This window comes from Nicotiana sylvestris, chromosome 9, assembly GCF_000393655.2.
Source record: "Nicotiana sylvestris chromosome 9, ASM39365v2, whole genome shotgun sequence".
Lineage (NCBI taxonomy): Eukaryota > Viridiplantae > Streptophyta > Magnoliopsida > Solanales > Solanaceae > Nicotiana > Nicotiana sylvestris.
The window spans coordinates 22718864-22736584 of record NC_091065.1 but is presented as its reverse complement, the minus strand read 5'-3'; the positions used below and the strand labels follow the sequence as shown (position 1 = coordinate 22736584).

The window sequence follows — 17721 nt, the reverse complement described above, 5'->3', positions numbered from 1 at the left end:
GTTCATCAAATAAAAGGAAAATATGATAGAGAAGTCGCAAATCTAAAGAAAAAGCTAACTATCCTCGAGAATGAAATGGTTAAACTGACAAAGAACTTTAAGGCAGAGAGGGAACATTGTTATGCATTGATGTCTCGACTGGAAGAGGACATGAAACAGTTGTAGGAGCAAAGTCATCATGACACCCAAGTTCTGGAAGCTAGGTCTCAATAAATTGCGCACCTACTCCAAGAGAAAGGCATCATCAGAGAAAGGATTAGAGGAATTGTTGACTATATCGTCATAAAATGCCATGAGTGTTAGGATATGACTAGATCCACCTTCTTCACCACAGTGATAACTTTTGTTCACCAGATAATGGATGACCGGGATTGTCTCCAAGGAGATCTTGCATGTAGGCCTGCGGCGAGACCGACTGATGTCCCGCAGGCCCCTGGAGTAGTTTTGGAAGTACTTATGTATTCCTGATTTTTCTTTTCGAGTCTGTATTTCAGTTTCCTTTTAGTTTGTTTTAGTTTTTCAAGTTCTTAGGTATATATGATGGAGTCGTTGTAATAGAGAAAAAATTAGAAGTTTTTATTTTAATGAAAATTTGAAAACCCAAAATTAACCGTTGCAAAACATATAGAAAAATATTTAACTGTTTAGGTGCATTGCATTCCCCAACGTGCGATTTCCTATGTGTTAATTGTCTCAAACTAACCGGTTTGTTGCGTATGATGTTGAGACCAGGTTCTGTTCTTTAAGGTGGTTGGTTTTGTGTTAACCTGGCTTTGCACCCGTACTTTACAAGGTCCCAAGGAAGTGTCAAAATGACGTTAGAAAGTTAGCTACCAACAATTACCCCCTCAGAGGATAGTCCGTTTTCAGTTATCCCGACATCAGAGTCAGCAGCTGCTGAAGAGAACAGGGCATTATGCCTCCGCATGTTGGAAATGTGGGAAGCTTGGTCTAACGGTAGAGAGTTGCCTAGTACAATACCTTGTTTTCCTAAACTAATCTCAGAACAAGTGGGACCTCCAACATCCTTATAAATTACCCGACCACCCCATTCGGATACCCCACTATGTCAGCCTATTTCACTGGAACGCCTTCTGAGGTTCACCCCCAGGCACTAGTTTCGGGAGTGTCTTCTAACATATTCACCGCACCACCAACCTTGGCTGCGGTACAACTAACATTGCCCAGGCCATGTTTTGAGCTGTCATCCTTTACTTTCCAAACACCAACATTTCCATCGGACACGACTCATATTACCCCAAACTCCTACCCTCAACAACCTCGGTATGATTTTACCAAGGGGTAGGAGAGAACTGTAAAGAATCCCGAGCAAGAAGACATCACTCAGAAAATGAAAAGCATAGAACAAAGTCTCAAGAACATACAAGGCCTGAGTGGTCAGAAGAGTGTCTCCTATGTTGACTTGTGCATGTTCCCGCATGTTCGTCTGCCCATCGGTTTCAAGACGCCCAAGTTTGAAAAGTATGATGGACATGGAGACCCTATAGCCCACCTGAAAAGGTATTGCAACCAGTTAAAAGGAGCGGGTGGAAAATAAGAACTCTTGATGGCTTACTTCGGGGAGAGTTTAGCCGGAATCGCCTCCGAATGGTATATGGATCAAGACATCTCCCGCTGGCACATATGGGATGACTTGGCCCGAGACTTTGTCAAATAGTTCCAGTACAATGTGGATATAGCTCTAGATCGAAACTCTTTATCCAATATAAAAAAGAAGTCTTCAGAGAGCTTCCGGGAGTATGCCATCAAGTGCCGTGAACAAGCTACCAGGGTGAAACCCCCAATGGATGAGACCGAGATGGTCAGTGTCTTCTTGCAAGCCTAAGAGGTTGATTACTTCCAGAACATGATGTCCTCTATGGGTAAGCCATTTGCAGAAGCCATAAAGATGGGGGAAATGGTAGAGAATGGTTTGAAAACAGGTTGCATCCTGAGCCAGTCGGCCATAAGAGCCACCTCTCAAGAAATCCAGAGCAGGTCGGGGGGTGCAGCAAACCGGAAAAAGAAAAAAGAAGCAGCAATAATGGTCTCAAGTCTGAGAAACCCCCGTCAACCCCAAGATTACTTCGGTTCCTCTTCTAGCACCCCACAATATTACTAACCTCACCAAGATGCGGCATATGCCATGACTCCTTAGCCTTATGTAGTGGTTAATGCCCAGCCATACACTCGGCTGCAACAACGCTATAACCAAAACCGAGCTCCACCTCCCAAAAATTACCCTCCTCACCAAGCTCCGTATAATCCTCGTCCACCACAGAACAATTTTCCATATAATGCCTGTGCCCGTGAACCACCCAGAAAAACCAATTTCACACACATTGGTGAATCATATTCCAGCCTTTTCCCAAAGTTGGTCCAAATGGGATTGTTGTAGCCCATGCCTCCAAACAGACAAAACCTAGAGTCACCCTCCTACCAACCCGGTACCTAATATGCTTATCATTCAGGGGCAAAAGGGAACTACACTGAGTATTGCTGGACCCTTAAACGGGCGGTCGAAAATCTAATAGAGCAAAAGCGGGTAGTGTTGAGGGATGAGGAGGTTCCCAATATAACCAATAACCCATTGCCAGCTCACAACAATGGGCCAGTTATTGAATGAATTTTGAGGACAGCGAGTTCGACCCAGCGTTGAAAGCTATCATTGCCATTGCTGATGTTGAAAAGAAGCCCAAAGCGGCAACAAAGCAAGCTAAGGATGAGAAGAAGAGAAACTCCACTCCTCAAAGCATAGAAAAGGCTGTGGAAGACAAGACACAGTACCTCCTAAAGATGTCGTTCTTTATGTTCCCAGGGCCCCCAGGAAAGAACAGTTTGTGTTGAGTCCTCCCAAAAGGTTCGAGCAAAACAAGGCTACACTAAAGGTTCCAAAAATGTATGTACCGAAAGAGACTTATGTGGCACGGGGAACGATAATTTCACCCAGGCTGACTGAGCCCCTGGTTATCAGTCGTGCACCACAGAAGCCCATGAAGGACCCCTCTACCATCGCTTGGAACTACAACAAAGAGGGAGTGACGTACTAGGGAAAAGAAATCATGGGGGAAGTGAATGAAACAAACCCATCTGGGAAGTACCTCAATTTGGAAGAATTGAACAAGACCAAATAGAAATGTTTTTTACTTAAGAAGCCAGTCAGTGCTGAAGAGGTAGAGAAATTATTTCAAAAGATGAAAACATTGGACGACACTATGATTGATCAACTCAGGAAGTCCTCCTATCAGGTATCACATTTGTCCCTGATGATAAGCTCGAATAAACATCAGAAAGTGCTGGTAAAGACACTCAATGAAGCATATATTCCGGCCGAGATCACGGTTTAGAAATTGGAAAGAATGGAGAAACAATTTTTTGAAGTCAACCGAATCTCCTTTAATCGAAATGACTTGCCACCAGAAGGGGCTACCCACAACAAAACTCAAATTCTTATTTTTCAAAAACTTGACATAGTTTCACAAATTTTCATTTTGATTCACATGATTTTCATGTTACATTCTAAGATATATTGATGGAATAAATCATGAACATGAACATGATTTGCACTTTGATTCACATGATTTAAATTTTCACTTTAAATTGCCAACTTTCAACAAAACAACACAAATCAACCTATGAACCTCCGATATTGATTCCGGGAATACGCCCAAGTCCAAAATCACGATGCGAACCTATCAAAGCCATCATAATACCACCACGAGATTTTTTTCACAAAGCCAAACCTCAGTCAACATTTTCAACTTAAGCTTCTAAAGTTAGAATCACTCATCCGAATTCATTTCGAATCTTCCGTAAATCAAGTTTGAGCAAGCACGCAAGTCATAATACACAATAGGAAGCTACACAAGACCTTGAACCACTGAATGCAACCTTAAAGCTCAAAACAAGCATGTCATTAAAATAGGTCGTGATGGTGCCTAAAGTTACCGTCAAGCAAGCCAATAATAAATTAATAAGATGATCGATAATTCATAGAACTTTTTGAAGCAAGTGGAGAAACAAAGGAGTAACATACTAACTTCTTCATCAGGATTCGCAAAATTATAAAAATATAAAGTTCAATATTATAACAGTGATACCGCATGACAAATAATCTACAAAACCGCAAAAACTGATATTATAAGTGCATGAGCATCTACTAGAATATACAATACTATTAGAAGAACTGTTTGGAATGGAATGTAGACAAAATACAATAAGAAAAGAGGAAGAAAACTCTGTGTGGTGTGGAATGATGCACCGTGGAGATTCGGCACAATTGGTACCAATTGCTTAGATTTTAACTTGTCTTTCAATGCATTTGTAGTTAATTCTGATCAAGTTTGGTTGTTTTGTAGTGCACGAGCTTGAATACCCGAAAACATGGAAAGAAGTCAAAAAGTCACAAACGACGGATATGTTGCAAGTATGCGGTCGCATAACTCACATGCGGACCGCATAATCTACCTGCTGATCGCAAACAAAGACAATCTTTTGGGCTAACTGAAGAAGCAAATATGCGGTCGTATAACACATATGTGAGCCGCATAATGGTTGCATAACCACAATAGAAGCCAGCCCTCAGCATGATATGCAATGGTATATGTGGTCTCATAACACATACGCGGACCGCATAACCATTATGCGACTGAAGCCAGATCTGGGATTCAACAAGTCTACGATGGAGTGCTCAATATGCGGTCCGCATTACTGGTATGCGACCAGTATGCGATCGCATAAGCTGTCTGAAAGGGTATTTTTGTTCGATTTTGACTACGACTTTTGGTCCACTATAAAGAGAATAACTAGGGTTTTTGTGAGGTATTCAAGTCTGAAACAAGGTCCTGCTTAGAGAGCATTGAATACTTCATTTATTTGGAGCTTTGTGAAGAAGGAATCTTGCACTTTTGTAAGCTTTATGGCTTTATTAAATGCTTTGTTCTTGTATTTTAGTATGAGTAGCTAGTTTTAAATACTAAGGTTATGGACCCTAGATGGGTGTAATGTTAATGGGTATTTAATATTGAATATATATATATATATATATATATTATAATGGTTGGTTGATATATATTCGATTCTTATTCTTTATTTGTGGTTGGTGGTTGCAAACATTAATCTATTCCATTTTACTCTTTCTTTACTTGGAAAAGTGAGTTAGGATTTGGTAGAATTGAATATCAAGAACTCAAGACGTTAACTCTTGTTTAATAGAATCTCTTAGGAATAAGTGGTTTGTACTTGGCATAAGTTGGTTGTTCTTAATTTGCAACTCTTTTATATTTGGAAAAATCATAAAGGGAAAATACTACCCAACTATTGGAAAGTATTGGGTAGTCATTCAGAATTCATTTGCATATCAAAAGACGTTCCATTAGAAATATATCATATTAACACCGATAGCATTACATTCCATTTACTGGGACACAACCTTGGTTTCCTTAATCACATCATTTACATTCTCAAAGTTACAATTAGTTATCTCTTCAATTCACAATCATGTCATTCTCTTATTACGTTAACGGAATAGAATTACGACCTAAGTCAAGTAGCACACTTCTCGAGTAACCTTTTCACGCCTATTCCATGTGGGATTAGACCCCAACCTTGTTGTGTTACTATATTTGACACTGACAACCATACACTATTTAATTAAAGTGTAATTTGAGCGTATCAAATTTTGGCGCCGTTGTCGGGGAATACAATTTTGAAATTACTAATTAGTGTGTGCTTTACTTTACGTCTTATTCTATTCCATCACACTTTGCTTGTTTTGCTTGTGTTGATAGGAAGACATGACCGAATATGAAGAAGAAATGGAAAAAAATCCTTTTGCGGACATAGCTGAGTACATTGAGGATACAAATGCTATTGTACCTCCAGTTGTTGATGCTGCAACTTTCAAGGTAGAACATGGTTTAATCCTAATGCTCAAAGCAGGGGGGTTTTTCAGGAATTCCACTGATGATGATCTAACACAACATCTTAGAAACTTCTTGGGTGTGTGTGCGATACATAAGCAGAACAATGTCTCAGATGATGCCCTAAGGTTAAGGGTGTTCAAGTACTCAATAACTAGGGACGCAAGGAAATGGCTTCAAAATATGCCACCAAATTCCATTCATTCTTGGCCTGAACTTGTCCGAGCATTCTTAGTTAAATGGTTCCCGCAAAGTAAGAAATCTGAGCTCCGGATAAAATTTTCTTTTTCAAGCAAGTACCGGGAGAACATCTATATGAGGCATGGGATCGATTCAAGTTATATTTGGTGAGGTCTCCCAACCATGGTTTTCCAGATTCTATCTTATTGTAGAAATTCTACATGGGTTTAGATGCTATGAACCAATCTATAGCCAAGAATGCAGCTGATGGATCCTTTATGGATAAGATATTCGCAAGGATCACACAAATACTTGATAAAATGGCAAAACATAATCAAGCTTGGCACTCAGAGGACACCACAGGTAGAATTGCATATGGTTCTCCCTCCTTGACCACCATGATTAAGGAGAATCAAGAAAGAGATCAAGTAATTGCAGGGCTTGCCACCAATGTCAATGTGTTGACAAAAATATTCACTGAAAGCCAAACAAAGAAGGTAAATGTGGTGGAAGATGTGCAACCATCATCAAGTGAAGAATATGAGGAAGCCAACTATATCAACAACTCTCAATGAGGCTATCAAAGGCAACAATACCAAGGTCAAGGACAACAAAATCAATGGAGGCCTAACCCGCAAGGGCAAGGCAACCAGCAGTGGCGAAATGACCAAGGTGGCTAAAATCAAGGAAATTTGAATAACAATAACAATAACTTCTCAAATTAGAGTTCAAACCCTTATGTTCCACCAAAAGGTCAATATTCAAATCAAGGTTCTTCAAGTGATTCCAAGTTGGAAAGCATGCTTGAACGAGTATTGCAAAATCAAGAGAGGTCCGACACTTCTATGAGGAATATGACCGACCTTGTTGGTTCTCATACCACATCCATTCAAAAATTGAAGATGCAAATGAGAGATCTTCCTAGGGAACAAAATCCAAAGCAAAAAGGGATACTTCCAAGTGACACAATTGCTAACTCAAAGGGTAGTGGGAGTGGTCCAACTTCTCATTGCATGGCAATTACTACTCGGAGTGGGAAGGTACTTCAAGGAGAGAACAAGTAAATGATTGAAGTGGAAGAGTCTGAACAAGAGGTTGAGGCACAAGTTGAAGAGCCAATTATTGTTGAAGCTAAAAGAGTTACAGAAGAGTTGAAAGTGCAAGAAGCAAGCCGGGAAGAGGTAAAGGAAAAGGTAAAAGAGACGCCAAAAACTCTACCACCTATTCCTAGACCTCCTCCTCCTTTTCCTCAAAGACTTGCTAGGAAGGTTGATGATAGCAAATTTGAAAAGTTCTATAACATTCTCAAGCAGTTATTGGTAAACATTCCATTCGTGGAAGCATTTTAAGAGATACCAGGTTTTGCTAAATACTTGAAAGACTTGATCACCAAGAAGAGAATCACCAAAAATGAAGTGGTGAATATGACTCACCGGGTTAGTTACATCATTGCAACAACCACCGTTCAAAATAAAGAAGACCTGAGAGCTTTCACTATTCCATGCACTATTGGGGCGCGTGATTTTGCAAAAGCCCTTTGTGATAATGGGGCTAGCATCAACCTAATGCCTCTCACCATTTACAAGTAAGCATGGTTAGGTATGCCAAGTCCCACAAGTATGAGATTGCATATGGCCAATCGTTCCATAAAGAGACCGGTGGGAATTGCCGATGATGTTCTTGTAAAAGTGGAAAGTTTCATTTACCCACCGATTTCGTAATCCTTGATTGTGCAGTTGACAAAGAGATCCCTATCATCTTGGGAAAACCATTCCTTGAAACAGGAAGAGCACTAATGGATTCAGAACGGAATGAGATCAAATTCCGTGTGAATGATGAAGAGGTTACATTCCAAGCAAGCAAGGGTATGAAAATACCACATGAATATGAAAGCATCTCGGTGATCGATGTTGTTGATGAAGTGGAAGATGCAGTTGAAATGAAGATGAAAGAACAATGCCTCGGTGAGGCGTTGGTGACTATTTTGGTAAACTTTGACGGTGAAAATATGGAGGGGTATATAGAATCAGTCAATGCATTTGAAGGGCTTGGGTCCTACACTTATACTCCGTAGAAGCTCTCTCTCGACTTGGAGAATAGAGCTACTCCTCTCGCAAAACCTTCAATTATTGAGCCACTGCAACTAGTGCTCAAACCACTTCCACCACACTTGAAGTATAAATTTCTTGGATCAAATGATACTCTACCGGTAATCGTGTCTTCTTTGTTGAATGATGTGCAGGTAGAACAATTTTTGAATATCTTGAAGGAGCATAGGCAAGCTATTGGGTGGACAATTGAAGACATCCGAGGGATTCCCGCCGGAATTTGCGAACACAAGATCCAATTGGAGAATGAGAGTAAACCAAGTGTGGAGCGTCAATGAAGGTTGAGCTCTTCCATGCAGGATGTGTTAAAGAAATAAATCATTAATTGGTCGGATGCCAGGGTAGTCTACTCCATTGCCGATAGTTCTTGGGTACGTCCGGTACAATATGTGCCAAAAAAAGGAGGCATGACTGTGATTGAAAATGATAAAAATGAACTCATCCCACCAAGAACGGTGACCGGATGGAGGGTGTGTATGGATTATCGGAAGCTAAACAGTGCTACGTGCAAGGACAATTTCCCTACGTCGTTCATTGATCAAATGCTTGATCGGCTAGCGGGAAGGTCATTCTACTACTTCTTGGACGGATACTCCGGCTAAAACCAAATCAATATTGCATTGGAAGATCAGGAAAAGACAATATTCACTTGTCCATATGGGACATTTGCATTTAGCCAGATGCCATTTGGGCTATGCAACACTCTGGCTACTTTCCAAAGGTGTATGATGTCAATATTCTCCGATATGGTGGAGGATTTCTTAGAGATATTCATGGACGATTTCTTGGTCGTAGGTTATTCTTTTGAGCATTGTATAGACAGCCTTAGACAAGTGCTTAAGAGATGTGAAGAAATGAACCTTGTGCTAAATTGGGAGAAATGCCACTTCATAGTGGACAAGGGCATTTTTTTGGGCCACAAAATTTCCAAACAAGGCATAGAGGTTGACCGGGCAAAGATCGAGATCATTTCCAAGATTCCTCCACCTACTTTAGTTAAAGGTGTCCGAAGTTTTTTGGGGCATGCCGGCGTCTATAGGCGTTTATCAAGGACTTTTCTAAAATTTCAAATGCCTTGTGCAAACTCCTTGAGAAAGATGCAAAATTTTTATTTGACGAGAAGTGCCTCAAAGCCTTCGAGGAATTAAAACAAAAGCTCACCATGGCACCTATTATTATCACACCCGATTGGTCACTTCCATTCGAACTCATGTGTGATGCCAGTGGTGTAGCTATTGGGGCAGTGCTTGGCCAACGTCACAACAAGGTTCTTCACTCGGTCTATTATGCAAGCAAGACACTCAATGGAGCGCAAATGAATTATATGGTGACTAAGCAAGTACTTCTTGCCAATGTCTATGCCTTTGAGAAATTTTGGGCTTATTTGTTGGGATCCAAGGTGATAGTGTACACAGACCATGCTGCTCTTCGCTATCTTATGGCAAATAAGGATGCAAAACCTAGGTTGATTCGGTGGGTCCTGTTGTCGCAAGAGTTTGACTTCGAAGTCAAAGATCGAAAAGGGATGAAAAATCAAGTGGCAGATCACCTATCAAGGCTTGAAGAGGCAGGGAGACCAAAGGAAGATCTTGAAATTAATGATGTTTTCCCTGATGAACACATATTGGCATTATCTAACACTTTTGCTCCTTGGTATGCCGACATTGCTAACTTCTTGGATAGGGGTTTTGTTCCCGAAGGTTTGGAAGCTTACCAAAAGAAAAGGTTTTTGCGAGAGTGTAGGCATTACTATTGGGAAGAACCCTTCTTGTTCCGTAATTGTGCCGACAACATCATCCGGTGATGTGATCCAGAAGATGAGGTCATACCAATTCTCAAGGCATGCCATGATTCACCGGTTGGGGGTCATCATGGAGGAAATCGGACTGCAGAAAAAGTGCTTGAATGTGGCTATTATTGGCCAACAATCTACCAAGATGCAAACCAAATGGTCAAAGCATGTGACCAATATCAAATACAAGGGTCAATATCTAAGAGACATGAGATGCCAATGAACTTTGTACTCGAGGTTGAGATCTTTGATGTGTAGGGAATAGACATTATGGGCCCCTTCGAGAGCTCGTATGACATGACCTACATTTTGGTGGCTGTGGACTATGTCTCTAAATGGGTTGAAGCAATCGCCTTACCAAACAATGAAGCAAGTAGTGTGATCGCATTTTTGAAGAAAAACATATTCACACGGTTTGGCACTCCAAGGGCCATCCTGAGTGATGGTGGGTCTCATTTCTGTAACAAGGCTTTCGCTAGGCTACTTGAAAATTATGGTGTAAAGCACAAGGTGGCCACACCTTATCATACTCATTCGAGTGGTCAAGTTGACGTTTTGAACAAAGAAATCAAGAATATTCTAGCAAAAACCGTTAATGCAAACAGGATCGACTGGTCAAAGAAGCTAGATGATGCATTATGGGCCTATCGCACAGCATTCAAGACCCTTATTAGCACTTCACCATACAGGTTGGTTTTGGCAAAGCTTGTCACTTGCCAGTAGAACTTGAGCACAAAGCTATGTGGGCTTTAAAGAAGTTAAATCTTGATTGGGCTGAGGCTGCTAACCTAAGGATGACACAACTCAACGAGATGGAAGAATTCTGTCTTCATGCCTATGAGAGTGCAGCCATGTACAAAGAACGGATGAAGTTTGTCCACGACAAGAAGATATTGAAACGGGAGTTTAATTCGGGTGACTTGGTCTTACTTTTCAACTCAAGACTCAAGTTGTTTCCGAGCAAACTCAAGTCCAAATGGTCTGGACCATTCAAAGTTGTGTGTGTGTCTCCCTATGGCGCTATTGAACTTGAGTCAAAGATGGGACTCGTACTTTCAAGTTAAATGGACAACGGGTCAAACATTACCTCAGAACCGCTAGAGAAAGGCATGTGATAGAAAAAATTGCTCTACGAGATGATCCAATAGCTGCTTCCACCAATGATTAATCCAAAAGGGGTAAACTGCATCGTGTCACGACATTAAATCAAGCGCTTCTTGGGAGGCAACCCATGTGTGGTAACACTCTTTTGTAGTTTTTTTATTTATTTATATAGATTAGATTGAGCAAGTTGACGTGTGTGCTAGAGTGCAGGTAAGATTCCATGAATAGGGTCTTAGTGCTGAAGAAACCGAAGGAAAAAGAGGTCCAAATTAAGCAGCAACTATGCGGTCGCATAATGACTATGCGGATCGCATAGTCATCGCAGACCCACGCAGAGTGTTGTCTAATTTCATTGTCGACTCTGTGGTCAATTCTCATTTATGCGGCCCGCATGTCAAGTATGCAATTGCATAGTGCATCGCATATCGAACCTACCCGACCCAGTCATTAGCTCACCGCATAACACCTATGCAATCGCATAGTGTGTTATGCGATGGACTTTCACACCGCATACTTACCAGGTATAAACGTACTAAACTCTATGCGTACACCCACATTTGAAAGAAATACAAGCAAGCAAAACAAAAAGAAAAAAAAAAGACGAGAAAGAAACTGGTAAGGCAAACAACGAGGGCAAGAATCAATCACCCTATTTTTTTCAGTTCCATCGTAGATTCCTCATAATTCAGGTATGTGTTCCGACTTCTCTCCTCTGTTCTTCACTCGTAATCTTCTTTCTAAAAAAATTTTCTTTCTTTCTTTCTCCCCTTGTGAATGCACCCAACCTCTAATGCCATGAATATCTGCAAGAGGGTGCTTGAAAAGGGGTCAAATTGATTTAAGATAGGGGATTACATGTTTTTGATTTTAGTTGGGGAGGATGAATTGAGGGAGTGATTGTGCGATTTTAGCCACGGATCCAAGAGGGGGAAGTTTGAGTACCCCTATATATCTCTCTATCGGTTGAAATAAATCGTATATAGATTTTTGAATGAATGGAAAAAGGAACCCATGTGCTTTGGGGAGGGCTAATTTTCATTGAGGACGATGAGTTTTGCGGTCCGCATAACTATCGCATTCTTCCCCTTTCCTTGACCTAGGTTTGACCGAGTTATGCGGTCTCCTTTGCGATCGCATACTTGCCTCATACTGAGGCAGTCCCTCAGATTGTCTTAGTGTTCATTCTGCAGTCATTTTGCGATCGCATAACCAATTATGCGGTGGTTTTGTGATCGCATAACTATTAATACATTTTTGTTTCTACACCTATGTGATGGTTTTGCGGTCCGCATACTTGATATGCGACCGCATAACCCATCGCATAACACAAAAAAAATTATTATTAGTTTATTTTGTTCTTTTTCTTTTATATCGGATAGCCCTTTCACTCACTCCTACAATGTTTCATCAACAGGCATGACACCAAAAAGGTCTAATCCAACAAGAACACCGCCCGGTAGTCGACAAAAATGGGCTACCAATCCTAGCCAACAAACACAACAGGAAAAAAGGCAGTGATGTCAGGCACTCCGCATTACTACTGAGAGCTCCTCCCAGTCTGACGAGGAGGAGTCACAGAGTGACCTCAGACCTCAAGTTGATCTACAGGTTGAGGCACGCAGGAAGTTGGGGGAGGACCTTAACCTCCGGTTTGGGGTCAAGGGCTCCATAGACTTGTACAAAGAAGCACTATCCAAGAGGAACATCTTAGAGGAGAAGCAATTGAGCCTGAATAGGTTATCAGAGCATTATCCTCACATTCTTGATAACATCAAAAAGAGGAAATGGGAGTTCTTCACAGAGGTCCTGGATGAATACAACGAGACAATTGTGAGGGGTTTTTATGCTTCCTACGGTGCCTCGAGGACTCCTTCCCAGAAGCGTAACAGGATCTTTTCAAAGTATGTCCGAGTGCGAGGGGTTGAAGTGGGTTGTGGTCCGGAGACGATCAATGAACAATATTTCAAGGATTGGCGGACAGGAAGAGCTGAGTATGATGCCAAGGTAGCTAATAAGGCACAATGAGCGTGCCTAGGTTGCCTAGGGACACCGGCCTGGATTGACCCACTACACAAAATTTTCAAGGAGGATCTCACAAGGGAGGGTCGCTATTGGCCCAGCTTTATTACATCTCGTCTGATGCTGTCCAGAAATGAAACTGACATAAACATTGAGAAAGTACTTCCCATTGCGTGCATCATGACAGGGATTAAGATTGATGTGGGGAGATAATATTCCAAGAGATAGGAATCAGTGCAAATCAGAAATAGACATCACTTCCGTTCCTCTGCCCAATCACTGCTCTTTGCCGAGCTACAAAGGTGACTCTCCTGCCTGGGCACGACAAAATGGAGAATGCTACCAAAGATATTGGCATTATGAGAATCAGTGACGCAGTAGCAAAGGAAACTGCAGCTCAGACTGAGACTCCCATTGCTTCTCTAGCAGATCCAGCAATATCAGAGGGTCTGGAAATGGCAGATACATCTCAGGCACCCGCTACCTCCACAGCTACTCCACAGTCCTCTACTGCACAGTCCCAGATTCCATTGCCAACTCTATCCAAGCTAGGTCTACTTGCTTAGCATGCCAATGCTAAGGTAGACCGGCTTATCAAGGAAATTTCCAACCTCATCCGCCAGGCTTTGACTTATATCCAATCCTCCGTTATTGTTCTTCAGCAGCAACATCAGACTTATGAGGATTGCCTCAAGAGCATTAAAATGCGTCTTGTGAATGTTGAGCGGGGTAAAGTTGGAGGTATGCCTCAGCTTCGAATATATGTGACTGATTTGAAAGCTGAGCTGCAGAAGATGCAGAATTTAGAGTTTGATTTGACAGCCTTCCTCCCAAAGGATGGAGAGCAGGGTGCTGACACTTCTGTCCCAGGCACAGATATTGACTTCACGACATTGATGACTGCCCCAGTGGCACAGCATGTTGAGGCCTCCAAGGCTCAGTCTACTCCTGCTCATATTGATGTTCCTTCAAATGATGAATCTGGAGATACTAAGGAGTCCGATGAGGTGGAGTCGGGAGATAAGGAGACGGATGAAGAGGCACTGGGTGAGGACACTGAGGGTCAGCAAGACAAAGGTAAACAGGTTGATGTCTCTACAAGGGCAGAAGATGAAGAAGAAGAAGCTATGCAGATAGCTATTGAACATTCGCTAGCAGATATGGTCGGCAAGGCGCATCCATTGACCACTCAGCCATCACCGGGCAAGGCTAGCAGCTCCCAGGCCCCAGCTTCAGCTTCACAGCAGGTGGAGCTACTTGCTCTATCTTCACAGTAGCTGGAGCCTCTTGTTCCAGCCATGGCAGATACTGCTCAGTCCGAGGCTCCACCAGCTGCAGTGTCACTACCAGCACCTGCTCCCACAGATGTCCCAGATCCTTCAGCTTCCCCGAGCGCCTAGTGCGCCCTAGAGAGTCCTTGAGCTTTCTTTTTGTTTTATATATGCATTGGGGACAATGCATGATCTTTGGTTGGGGGTGGGGTAGTTATGATCATAACATTGTACCCATGTTTTGTAGTATTTTGTTGTACCCCATGTGTATATATAAAACTCCTGTACCCCATGTGTGTATATAAAACTATTGTACTCATATTTGTATATATAAAACTATTGTAGTTTAGCAATAAATTCCTTTTGGTTTTTCTTCGCCGGGTTCTTTTCCAAAGGTGTAATAGTAGAACCACGACAGTAGAATGAAATGTTTTGACTTAGTTGGTGTTGATTGTGTAGCTCCAAGCATGTGCCAAGTGTTGTAAATATATGATACCCTTTCTTTTTTTGAATCTAATATATATATATATATATATATATATATATATAATCATTTTTGTGCATTTGAGGCTCGCTCTTTGACTTTATGCTTATTCAGAATCTTACATGTGTTGAAGATGAAAGTGTTAAGTTGTGTTGTGTCACTTGAGGGCTGAAACTATGTTTAGTTGAATAGTTCATGCGTTGTGAGTGAGTGAGGATTTGTATGAATAATGCACATGTCTAACTTGTAATGTCTAGAACTTGCCCGGTTGATTTCTTAGTGCGACTCTCAGGTTAATGATTGGATGTTGAAATGATCTTAGGCTCTCCTTGTGATTACTAGCCATTTTTGCCTAAATTGACCTCCCTGGTACATTAATTACCCTAGTTACCCCCTTTGAGACTTTAACCTTTCATTGGATACCATATTACAAACCTTTACCCTTCTGTGAAGTAATTCCTTCTTTTGAACCCATCCCTCTTTGAACGTATGAGATTGAGGCTTAAAGCCTAAGTTGGGGGTGCCGTTATAAAGTGGAAATTGGCAAGGTTTACTACTGTGCGTATATAAAAAAATAAAAACAAAAAAGAAGAAGCAATAACCTCAAAGTTGTATAGATAATGACATGCAAGCTCCAGAAAGAAAAGAAAAAGAAAAGAAAAGAAAATAAGAGAAAAAGAGAGGAGTCTTATCATAACTTGAAGAAATACTTTGAGGTGGTTCTAGGTCGGTAACTCGGGGAAATAATGGCTATGTATCAAAAGATCATAATATATGTAGAGTTCAAGGAGGGTGTAACCACTACATTCATAAATAGTCATCCAACCCCGTCCCGAAGCCTACATTATAACCCATGAAAAGCCCTTAGTGATCTACGGTCAATCATTCCTGAGATAGTGGCAAAGTTAAAATAAGGGCAAGCATATGGACTAATACTTGTAGCATGTAGCTTTCGTTCAGAGAGTTAAAGTGTTTTGATTGCATCCCATGTATATATGTGTGAGTGGGGATTTTCTTTGTTGTGAGTGCGCATGAATTGTAAGGGTTAGCAAAAGATAGGTTCTTGAAGTAGAACACAATTGCACTTCACTGTGAATAACATTTTTTCATTTTGGTCGAGGCTCTAAGGTCACGAATTGATTAGTCGAATGATTGAATGATAAGTTGTTTTTCAGGAAGGGTAAATAAATGGGGTCGCATGCTTGTTAACTGTCAGTCAAAACCATCTATAGTCACTATTGTTTTGTGGATTGTCGGAAATAAAAGTAGTATAGAATAGGATAGTTTTGTTTTAGTTGCTTGAGGTCAAGCAAGAGTTTAAGTTGGGGGTGTTGATGTGCCGTGAAATTTCGGCACAATTGGTACCAACTGCTTAGATTTTAACTTGTCTTTTAATGCATTTGTAGTTAATTCTGATCAAGTTTGGTTGTTTTGTAGTGCACGAGCTTGAATACCTGAAAACATGGAAAAGAAGTCAAAAAGTCACAAAAGACGGATATGCCACAAGTATGCGGTCGCATATCACGTGCGAACCGCATAATCTACCTGCTAATCGCAAACAGAGACAGTCTTTTGAGCCAACTGAAGAAGCAAATATGTGGCTCATTATGCAGTCGCATAACACATATGCGAGCTGTAATGGTTGCATAACCACAATAGAAGGCAGCCCTCAGCATGATATGCGATGGTATATGCGATCGTATAACACATATGTGGACCACATAACCATTATGCAACTGAAGCCAGACCTGGGATTCAGTAAGTCTGCGACAGAGTGCTCAATCTGCGGTCCGCATAATTGGTATGCGACCAGCATGCGATCACATAACCTGTCTGAAAGGGTATTTTTGTCCGATTTTAACTACGACTTTTGGTCCAGTATAACGAGAATAACTAGGGTTTTTGTGGGGTATTCAAGTCTGAAACAAGGTTATACTTAGAGAGCATTGAATACTTCATTTATTTGGAGCTTTGTGAAGAAGAAATCTTGCACTTTTGTAAGCTTTATGGCTTTATTAAATGCTTTGTTTTTGTATTATAGTATGAGTAGCTAGTTTTAAATATTAAAGTTGTGGACCTTAGATGGATGTAATGTTAATGGGTGTTTAACATTGAATATATATATAATTATTGGTTAATATTTATTCAATTCTTATTCTTTATTTATGGTTGGTGGTTGCAAACATTAATCTATTCCATTTTACTCTTTCTTTACTTGAAAAAGTGAGTTAGGGTTTGGTAGAATTGAATATCAAGAACCCAAGACGTTAACTCTTGTTTAATAGAATCACTTAGGAATAAGTGATTTCTACTTGGCATAAATTGGTTGTCCTTAATTTGCAACTCTTTTATATTTGGGAAAATAATAAAGGGAAAATACTACCCATGTATTGGAAAGTATTGGGTAGTCATTTAGAAATCATTTGCATGTCAAAGGACCTTCCATTAGAAATATATCATATAAATACCGATAGCATTACATTCCATTTATGGGGACACAACCTTAGTTTCCTTAATCAAATCATTTACATTCTCAAAGTTACTATTAGTTATCTATTCAATTCACAATCATATCATTCTCTTGTTACGTTAACAGAATAGAATTACGACCTAAGTCAAGTAGCACACTACTCGAGTAACCTTTTCACGCCTATTCCCTGTGGGATTTGACCCCAACCTTATTGGGTTACTATATTTGACACTGACCGCCTTATACTATTTATTAAAGTGTAATTTGAGCGTATCATGGACCAAAGCTTAAAAGGAAGCTCATCACTAAGTCTTCCCAGCAAGTGCGCTTACGCGCCTGTGGGACCACCAGATATACCTGACTGGTACCTGC

General features: G+C 40.8%; 1 protein-coding gene across 1 annotated transcript; it reads left to right on the top strand.

Moving 5' to 3' along the window:
• Positions 1-10298: 10298 nt before the first annotated feature.
• LOC138877335 (uncharacterized) lies at positions 10299-10724 on the top strand. Its single transcript, XM_070156936.1, has one exon. It carries the CDS (start codon positions 10299-10301, stop codon positions 10722-10724), a length of 426 nt encoding a protein of 141 aa, XP_070013037.1.
• The last annotated feature ends 6997 nt before the right edge of the window (positions 10725-17721 follow it).

Excerpts from the sequence above, each read along its gene's own strand:
- LOC138877335 (XM_070156936.1), top strand. The coding sequence starts at position 10,299 with ATGACCTACATTTTGGTGGCTGTGGACTATGTCTCTAAATGGGTTGAA.